Below are 10,094 nucleotides of genomic sequence, written 5' to 3' on the forward strand. Positions count from 1 at the left end.
GGGGGCAGGGGGGGAAACGTGTCCATCGCGAGGCTGTTTATCGCGGAGGCTCCAGGTCTAGGAGGCCAGACAAAAGGCCTCCCCTCTCATGGTTCAGGGCCTCCCCGACCGGGCTCGTGGCCCCAGACTGGGGGGGGGGGGGGCGGGGGGGGGAGCACGGTGCCCAGTTTCTAGCTCGGCTTCGGCTTTCTTGGGGCCGCTCTGGCCGCTCCTGCGCCGCTGCCGCCAGAGGGTGCTGTCTGCCTCCCCGGCGGAGGCCGGGCCGGGGAGGGCACCTGCGGGGCTCCGGGTCCTCAGGGAGGCGCTCCCTCCGGGGCTCAGGGCTGGGGGCTGGGGGGGGCGGGGCGCTGCGGTGCTGCAGCAGCTCCGACTTCGCCCGCAGATCGCAGCCTGGCCCTCTGCAACGTGGGCCACGGGCGAGTCGTTCCAATTCTCTGGGTCTCAGTTTTTTCTCACCGAGAAATGGGATGAGGGCACTTGGCCAGGGCGCGAGGGTGGAGGGAGAGCAGGTGCTTCTCCCACTGCCTGAGAGCAGGGCTGGGCTGCCCAAACCATCTGGCTGTTGTGGCTCCGTGGCGGGTCTCCAAGCCCGGGCTTAGGGCCCAGACTCCTGAGGCCTGGGCAGGGTCTCGGCCAAGGGCTGTGGCGACCTCCCGGAAGGGCCCAGCAGCCAGGCCCCGAGGCAGCACAGCTGCCCCACGAGGAGGTGGCGAGCGGACAACAGGTGTTGGTAGAGCCCCTGGTGGCGGAGCGGCTTCCGGACAGAAGACATTGTCCACTCTAGGCTCCAGGAAGCCACAGTTCTGATCAAGGTTAACTGCGTGGCCTTCCTCCCTGGTCAGATGCTGCCTTTGTGCGTGGACCCGCGGACCCGTGCTTGGGCCTTGGGGGCAGAGGAGCTCCTGGGGCCCTGGGGGCGGGGAATGGGGACACAAGCAGTTCGGGTGCCACCTGCCTCTGCCGCGGAGCCTGGGAAGCTGCGGACGTGCTCCACAGCAGAGGGTCCCCAGGGCCCTGGGAGCAGAGGCTCGGGCCTGCAGGCCACCCAGGGCTGCTCGGCAGCCACCTCGGGGCAGTGGCTCAATCTTGGAGTCTCTCGGCTTCTTCAGTGAAGGAGGAAAAATGCCTTCCCCTGGGAGCTGCTGTGATGATCAGATAAGGCGAGAGGATAGAGCCGCAGATGCCATAAACCGCAGCTGCCCCTGCAGCTCCAGGCCCCTTCCCCAGCGAGTGGCAGCCCGGGGGTCACGGGGGCGCAGGGGGCACCTGGAGCTCACCTGTCCCCGCAGCATCTCACTCCTCGGGACTCACTTTCTTCCCCCGTTTGCCTTCCCTCCCGGGACCGGGACCCGAGGCGCCGCGAGGCCCACAGCGCATCCCGCCACGAGCTCACGAGCCGCCCATTTCATGGAGGGGGACGCCGAGGCCCAGGCGGGAGCAGCGCAGTCCCGGGGGCGCCCTGCGGGGTCCGGGGCGGGGGGCGGGGAGCCGGCGAGCGGGGCCGGAGCTCGGGGTGGGGGCCGGGCGTCCCGGGGCGGCGCGGGCGGGGACGGAGGCGGAGGCGGGGCGGGCGGAGGCGGCGGGGGCGGCGGGGCTGCGCAGAGGGCGCCGGCGGCGGAGCGGGTAGGCGGGCCCCTGGGTGCCGGGCGGGGGCCGGGGTGGCGGGGGCGCGGGGAGGGGGAGGGGAGGGGAGAGGAGGGACGGGGTGGTGGGGGCGCGGGGAGGGGAGGGGAGGGACGAGGTGATCGGAGCGCGGGGCCTGGGGAGGGGCGGGGCGGGTATGGGGGCGCAGAGCCTCGTGGCCCGGGGTCGCGGAGCCCTGGGACCTGGGGAGGGGAGGGGAGGGGAGGGGCGGGGGAGCGGGCCGGGGTGGTCGGAGCCCGGGGCCTGGGGAGGGGCGGGGCGGGGCGGGTATGGGGGCGCGGAGCCTCGTGGCCGCCGGTTGCAGAGCCCTGGGACCTGGGGAGGGACGGGGCGGGAGGGGAGGGGTGGTGGGAGGGGGCGCCCCAGTCCTGACAGCCCTTCCCAGCAGCTCCCCTGGCCGGTTGCTCTGATGTGTCATGGTCCTTGGTCTCCCTGGGACGGTGGGGGCCAGGCCGCGGGGTCGCACCAGGGCTCAGGGGCCCCACGGGTCCCCACAGCTATCAGCACATGCAGAGTCAGGGTAGCACCAGGAGGCCTCACGGGGCATCTCAGGGTGCGTGGGGAGCGGGGTCTCGGTGTGAGGGGGGCAGGGGGTGGTCTCTGTGGCCTCTGGCCCCAGCTCAGGGATGTGACCTCCCCGGGCCAGGAGGGACCTGCCTGCACGGGCATCTCTAGCTCCATGGCAGTGGCAGTCTCGGGCCTCCTCCTGGGGGCCCTCGCTCTGCTGCTGCCCGGGAGCCTGGGGAGCCTCCGAGGTTCCAGGAGGCGACTGTACGAGTGTCACTGTGTTAGGGACCCGGAGCCCAGGCCTGCCTGGGGAGGCCGAGGGCCTGCGGAGGAGGCTCCGGGAGCTGCTGGGAGGTGGGGTTCTGAGCCGGCAAACTGGGACCACAGGGCAGAGCACTCCACCTGGCCGACGACAGGGTCCCCAGGGGACCTGAGCCACCTGCCAGTGCCCCTGGGCACCCCCTGGACCCCTGGGCTCCGTCAGGCTTTGGCAGGGACCTTGGGGACTCATCTGCCACCTGCCCCTGCCCCCACACGTCAGCTTGTGTCCTGCCTCCGCTTCCCCTCTCAGCACCCGTGTGGCAGGGCCCAGGGCGGGACCTCAGAGTCAGGCTGTGGGGCTCCCACTAGCTGTGGGACCTCAAGGTCCTCGCTCTAACTGGGTGTCGCCCTCCCCGAGGGTGTGCTTGGATCGGTGCTCGCTGGGGCATCAGGCGCCCAGAGCGCAGTGAAGGCTGCTGTCCCTTCTGTTCCCCGGGGTGAGGCCACCCTCTGTCTTCCAAGACTCGGCTCCTGCGTGCCCTCCCCGGCCTGCGCGTCCAGTCCCCTCCCTGCGCCTCTGGCTGCACCGTCCCCACATGCATCTCCCGGGACGTCCAGGGACCAGACTCCAAACAGAGTCTCGTCTGCCCGTCTGCAGGCTGGCGGCCACTGCCCTCTCCTTAGCGCCCCTGGACCCCCCAGCGTCCTGGGGCCTCACCTACAGACGGGGCAGTGAGTGAGGGCAGCGTGGGGCCTGGCACGGTGCCTCACAGGCTGGCCGCGGGCCTGTGGACAGCATGGTCTTCAGCGCAGAGATGCAAGCGGTGGGAGCATGGCCTTGGCAGCCCTGGGGGAGGGGGTACTGTGCCAGGGCCGGGCGGAGGGCGCCGCAGCGGGGCTGGTGCCCTTGTGAGGCTGGGCACGGGCCAGAGGATTGGAGTAGGTGCCTGGTGCCCACTCTGTGCCCTCCCGTACGACCGCCTGAGGAGGCTCTGGGTGAGAGCCGGAGCCGGGCGCTCCTCCTGGGGAAGTGCGCGGGATCCTGCAGCTGGGGTGGGTGGGCTGCGGCGGGACAGAAGGGAGCTGACGTCCCACGAGCCCCTCCGCTGTGCCAGGCTGGTCTTGTTGCCGCGTGGGTAGCTCGGCTCCCCGGGGGGTGGCACGGAGAGCTCCTGAACCGGACCCGGTCTGTCCAGTTGTGCGATTCGTCCAAGGGACTAAGATGGAGACTGAACCTGAAAGGGTAGAGGGGAGGGAGAGCTCCAGGGCCTGCGCTCAGACCCTCTCTGCCCGCTTCCTCCCCTGACCCAGGAGGGAACCAGGCCATCCTGTGGGATAAGAATCACTTCCCCGGCCCCTCCCACAGCCGAGGGGACGAGGGGACAGAGGCTTAGTGACTTTGCCAGGGGACAGAGGCTTAGTGACTTTGCCGAAGCCAGAATTTGAACCCAGGACAAGCTCACGGCCTGCAGCCTCCCCGGGATCCGAGAGGTCTCTCTGCTGTTGCCCCAGATGCCAAGGGCGGCTCTCCCTGTGCAACAAAAGATACTGTTCTGATCCCGGGGACACGGGCCTGCACCTGCTCTTGAGGGAAAGAGCCCAGCAGCAGGTGGCCCACTCCTCGCCCCCGTGTGCTCCCACTCCAACCATTTCATCTTCCCTTCCCTTCCATCCCCTTCCCTTCCCGGGAGAGCTGGCACGAGCATGGGGAGGTGCAGAAGGAGAGGGACAGAGAATCTCAAGCAGACTCGCTGCTGAGCAGGAGCGGGACGTGGGGCTCGATCCCAGGATCCTGGGTTCACACCCTGAGCCAGGGGCAGAGGCTCCGCCACGGAGCCCCCAGGCGCCCTCACTCTGACCATTGGTGACCCTGACCCCGTAAGTCCCCACGGTAGAGTCGGGCTGGATGGTGACGGCCCTCCCAGGCGCTGGTGGCATCTAAGTCTTACCTGTTCCCGCCCTGGTTCTGCTCAGGTGCCGCCCCAGGGTCCTGTGTCCTCCCAGCAGGTCCTGTACCAGAAATGCAGCTTTCCTGCGGACCCAGGGCTCTTGGATTCGGGTCCATGCCACCTGGCCCCTGGGGTGCACTCCTGGAAGTCCTCGGCCCTTGTACACACAGGGCCTTTCCGGGCTGGGGGCTTGTGGGGCTCCCCCTGGGGGCCCCCAGCCTGTGCAGGCACGTGCAGGGGCCCACTGGCCACTGGGCTCCGTCCTGGTCCCCACCGTGGCTTTCCCGCCTGGTGCCCCCCAAGCCCCAGTGCTTTGAAATCGGCCCTTGATCATGAGGGACGCGTGTGGGGTCACAGATGGGCTTGACGGGCAGGCACGGGCAGGGGAGGGCCGGCGTGCCCGCAACCCGGTCTTTGCACACCTGACGGCCTTCCCTTTGCTGTGTGCCCCTGAGAAACAAGGCTGGCAGCCAGGTTGGGCCTAGGACCAGGGGGTGTCGAGCTCTGAGGTTGGGTTTTACCCCGAAGGGCCGGCGGTGCTGCAGAAAGACGCGAGCCCGCGGTGGCACCTGCTGCCGTCTTGGTGTAGATCAGATGTGACCAGAGGATTGCTGCCCGGTACTCGGCACATGAAACTCTAGATTCCTTGTCATTAAACAGCTCGGAAGCCTGAGGTCGGAGGGCACTCGTATGACAAATCGTGGCGTCAGACCCGGGTTTGCCGCCGAGCCCTGTTCCCCATTAGCTGTGTGACTGTGGGCAAGTGGCTTGACACGTCTGAGCCTCGGGGTCTCCAGGTCCCAGCAGCTGGGGGACAGCAGCAGCCATGAGCCTCTCTACCTGGCCCCCGCTTCTCTCTGGATTCTGGTAGGAGGCGCGATCCCTGAATACCATTTGTTTGCTTTGTAGGCATCGTCACTGACCCTTCTGGAATCTTCTCTCGTGCACCATGAACATCTCTCACTTCCTGGCCTTGCTGCTCCCAGGATCCCCGCAGGGTCAGAACAGGAGCAAATTGAGGGGCGTTCCCTACAACTTCTCCGACCACTGCCAGGATTCTGTGGACCTGATGGTCTTCATTGTCACCTCGTACAGCATCGAGACCGTCGTGGGCGTCCTGGGCAACCTCTGCCTGATATGTGTGACCATCAGGCAGAAGGAGAAAGCCAACGTGACCAGCCTGCTCATCGCCAACCTGGCTTTCTCCGACTTCCTCATGTGCCTCATCTGCCAGCCGCTCACGGCCGTATACACCATCATGGACTACTGGGTGTTCGGCGAGGCCCTTTGCAAGGTGTCGGCATTCATCCAGTGTATGTCGGTGACGGTCTCCATCCTCTCACTTGTGCTCGTGGCCCTGGAGAGGCATCAGCTCATCATCAACCCGACCGGCTGGAAGCCCAGCATCTCCCAGGCCTACCTGGGGATTGCGGTCATCTGGCTCACCGCCTGCTTGCTCTCCCTGCCCTTCCTGGTCAACAGCGTCCTTGAGAATGTCTTTCACAGGAACCACTCCAAGGCCGTGGAGTTTCTGGCAGACAAGCTGGTTTGTACGGAGTCGTGGCCGCGGCACCACCACCGCATCGTCTACACCACCTCGCTGCTGCTCTTCCAGTACTGCGTGCCGTTGGCCTTCATCCTGGTCTGCTACGCGCGTGTCTACCGGCACCTGCGGAAGCGGAAGCGGGTATTCCGCAAGGGCACCTACAGCTCGCGGGCTTGGCAGATGAAGCGGATCAACGGGATCCTTGTGGCCATGGTGGTTGCCTTCGCCGTGCTCTGGCTGCCCCTGCATGTGTTCAACAGCCTGGAGGACTGGTACCACGAGGCCATCCCCATCTGCTATGGCAACCTCATCTTCCTGGTGTGTCATCTGCTTGCCATGGCCTCAACCTGCGTCAACCCTTTCATCTACGGCTTTCTTAACACCAACTTCAAGAAGGAGGTCAAGGCCCTGGTGCTGACGTGTCAACAGAGCGCCCCCGTGGATGAATCCGAGCACATGCCCCTGTCCACGGTGCACACGGAGGTCTCCAAAGGGTCTCTGAGGCTCAGTGGCAGGTCTAACCCCATTTAGCCAACGGGGCCGGGGCCTCTCCCTGCCGTATCCGTCGCCGAGCCTCTGCACCCAGCTACGTGGGCCGGTCGCATCCTTACCGGCACCGCTTCTGGCATTCTGGCGGCATTCCATTATTCCTGGCTTTCTGGAGCCCGGAGGGGCCAGCAAGGGTTTTGCAACCATTTGCGTTGTGAAGCCTGCCATTCAGATGGTCCAGCCGTCTGTTCCTGGGAGAATTCCGAGTCGCATTCCGCAGGTCGCAGTAGGCCTTACAGCCTGCGCAGGTGCCAGGCCAGAGATGCTCTGCGCGTAGCGGCAGACTTCATTCTAACTGACAAACAGACGCTCAGCCTGGGGACACAAGGGGTTCGCCTCTGCCAGGTCCCTGGTCTGTGAGGTCCCTGTGGGGCGAGGGAAGGAGCCCATGGGGTCACAGCTCTGGACCTCGGTCAACCCCTCTCCTCCGGGAGAGGTGATGCTGGTGGGCAGGCTTCGTAGGCGGTGAGGACGTCTCTGACGACAAGATAGAGGCATTACTGTTCCGTGATAGGCACATCCCGAGGCAGAGCATGGACCCCGGTCACCTTGGGTCCTCACGCTCCTCTACAGGGGAAAGTCGGCCCCGGGCAGCAGGATTCCAGGATTCACACTCCCTCCACCTTTCTCTTTCACGGCCTCTGCCACCATATGTGGAAACGGGCCTACACGTATCTCCCCTTGATAGGCACCCTGGGGGGCATCTGCACTGTCACAGAACTTGTGCTCCATCCCGAGGACAGGCCCTGCTGCAGGGACAGGGCCCCTGCCGGTGAACGTGGCACATGCGCCCCCGCCGAGTGCTCAGCTGAGCACAGGTGCGTGGCGGCCCGGTCCAGCACGGGCAGGGCTCTCTGACCTGCCCTTCCCGGCCGACAGGACTTCTCTTGACAAGGCCGCAAGCCCGGGACTCTGTGACCCTCCACAGCGTTGACCACTGCCAGGCCGACAGCGCTCAAGGCTGGGACCCCGGCCTCCTTCATTGCACTCTCTGACCGCTAAGCTGATTTGCTCTGGGCGATGTGCACGGTCGTCCCAAAGCCTCACCAAGCCTTCCGTAGGGGTAGGGGCCAGGGGTTCCTTAGTGTGGCTTAATGGGATGCTGGCTGAAAGGAGTAGGGGTCCCCCTTCCTCCAGCCCACTGGGGGCAATGGAGGAAGGGCTACACTGACCATGACTGTCTCCCCCATGGAGGTCATGCCCCAGTCCTCGCTGCTGGGCCAGATCTGAGGACTTGTCATCGTGCAGACCCGTCAGGCAGGCCAGGATCGTGTCTGGGCCACTTGTGGCGGGTCCCGGGCTGGCTCCTGCCCCGCAGACCCACCCATGCTCTGGCACAGCGGCAGTGGCTAGACCCACTGTGGCCTGGGGGCCTGGAGGAGTCTCACTCTGAGGCTGACCAAGACCTCGTGTAGCCGACACCCAAGACCAGTGCTCTTAGAGCCACTAGCTCCCTTCCCGGAGCTGTTTGTTTCACCCCAGCCTTTGCTCACATCTCTCATTCCGTCCCTCTGTTGACCTTTACCCTGGCTTTTGGGATAGGTTTTGAGCCAGCCTATTGGGCGCAGCTTGTGGTTGTCCTCTGGTGCCATCTGCTGCTGGCTGCTCCCTGTAAGCCCCTGCCAGCCAAGCCCAGGCCCTGGGCTCATCCCGGCAAGATGTCGTTCGCCAGGCCTCCCAAAGAATTTGGGGGCTTCAGGCCCCTGCAGAGCCTGTGCCATTGTCTGGAGTCGTTGTCTCATTGCCTATTGCAGTGGGGGTGCTTGGGGATAAGGATGCTTTAGGGTGCCTATGTGCTTGAGGACAGGGGAACCGGGCTGGGCATCTGGCATTAGGACTTGGGGTAGTTGGTGAAAACTTTGTTGAGCATCTTCTGTGCTCCCCTCGCCTTGCTCGGGTTGGCACAACCTGCCCGGATGGTTTTTTGCACTCCCAGGTCCTCATGGCCCTTGGAGTTGTCTGGTTCCCCGGCCCCCTAGGACTTTGTTGCTCAAACTATGCTCAGCAGACCAGCAGCCTCAGCATCACCCGGCGCTTGTGGCCATTCAGGATCTCGGTTCCCACGTGAGGCCTGTGCGGCCAGAATCCTCAGGTGATTAATATCTCCAAGTCAGCGGTGCACATGTTTGAGGGTGAGAAGCTCTGCTCCATCCACGGTGGGATCTCGACGAGCGCCCTGGGAGCCCTAGCTCTGGAGATGGGCTTGCGGTGGTGCTGCCGAAGAGGTGGCTCGTTGGCCGCGCTTGTTTGTCTCTTCTCCATCTGCATGCGGACGTAATTCTTGTGACACCTTCTCATTCCTTCAATAAATATTTGCTGAATGACCAGGCTGTGCAGTTACGTCCTTAGTGAATGTGCCCTCAGATTTCACTGAAAACTGTCACCAGCGGTCTTCCACGATGCTGTGTGTCATTTTTGAGAGCAGATTAAGGATTTAGCAAATGTGCCAGTAAAGCTGCTACCTCCCTCGGGGCAATAAGGCTCCTGGCTCCCAGCTGACGGGCGCGTCCCTGTCCCTGGTCCTGTGATGGGAGCAGCCCATCTTCCCCGGAGCCCTGGGGCTCGGGCTGGAGCCACCCACCCACAGAGACCCCCTGGGGACCCTTGGAGCAAAGCATTATGGAACCTGGAGGTGGGAGCATAAATCCTGCCTCACTCCTGCCCTGCCTTTTTCCAGGAATGACATTGGCTCGTTTTTTCCCCCATTATAAAGTTAATCACGTTCATTCTTAAACATACCCCAAAACATGCAATAACAAAATAGAAAAAGGGAAATCGTGTCCTGCTACCCAGTGACACTCATTGTTTACATTTTGTGAGTTATTTCTTTAGTTTTTGTATATATAGTGTTAGTTTTATTGGAAAAACATGGTTGAACTCCTACTGTAAGTGTGTGCGTATTTATGCATGATATTGAGATATATTTTAATATTTTCTTTTGCTTAACCTTGTAAGAATTTTCATTCATTCAACAGATATGTCACATGGTAGGTGCTAGAGATACAGAGGTAAATAAGACAGACCCTGTCCCTATTCTCATAGAGTGTATAGTCCAATGACTAGACCCATCCTACATCCATGATCATCATCTGTTGTGGCGAATGGAGATGTTTCTAGACCTATTATGTGTAGCTGCGTGATGAGCTTCTATGCAAGACCACTTTTTTCTGATTTATTATTTTTAAAAAATATTCTAAGTTGGTTCCACACCCAGTGTGGGGCTTGAGCTCGTGACCTGGAGATCAAGAGTCACATGCTCTACTGACGAGCCAGCCAGGCGCCCGCAGAGAACTTTTCCTGTATTTGGAATTATTTCCCTAGAAGAGGAGAAGTGGAGTGGAATTACTGGGTCAAAGGCCGTGGACATTTTTCAAGGCTCCTGACGCGTACTGTGAAACTGACTTCCAAAGAGGCTGGAATGGTTTGTGCTCAGCGGCTTGTGCCTGTTTTGCTGTAGCCCGGCCGCTGTTGAGGGGTCGCCATGAAAGAGCAGACCTCTGCTGTTCGCGACCCTGTGCCCGCTCCCCTCCTGAGCGTCCAGCATCCTCACTTCTGGCCTCTCCTTTGCCCAGAGCTCCCCCAAAGGCTTGTCTGATCTTGAAGTCTCTGCTGCTCTTCTCCCATGCTCTTTTGTGCTC

At 63.1% G+C, this 10,094-nt stretch overlaps 1 protein-coding gene across 1 annotated transcript; it reads left to right on the plus strand.

Annotated features, from left to right (window-relative positions):
- The first annotated feature begins 1,578 nt into the window (after positions 1-1,578).
- LOC140632163 (neuropeptide Y receptor type 4-2) lies at positions 1,579-8,780 on the plus strand. The gene is made up of 2 exons (XM_072823902.1): positions 1,579-1,623; positions 5,271-8,780. The coding sequence occupies exon 2, from the start codon at positions 5,311-5,313 to the stop codon at positions 6,436-6,438; it is 1,128 nt and encodes a 375-aa protein (XP_072680003.1). The 5' UTR covers positions 1,579-1,623; positions 5,271-5,310; the 3' UTR covers positions 6,439-8,780.
- The last annotated feature ends 1,314 nt before the right edge of the window (positions 8,781-10,094 follow it).

Source organism: Canis lupus, chromosome 4 (genome assembly GCF_048164855.1).
Source record: "Canis lupus baileyi chromosome 4, mCanLup2.hap1, whole genome shotgun sequence".
Classification (NCBI taxonomy): Eukaryota; Metazoa; Chordata; class Mammalia; order Carnivora; family Canidae; genus Canis; species Canis lupus.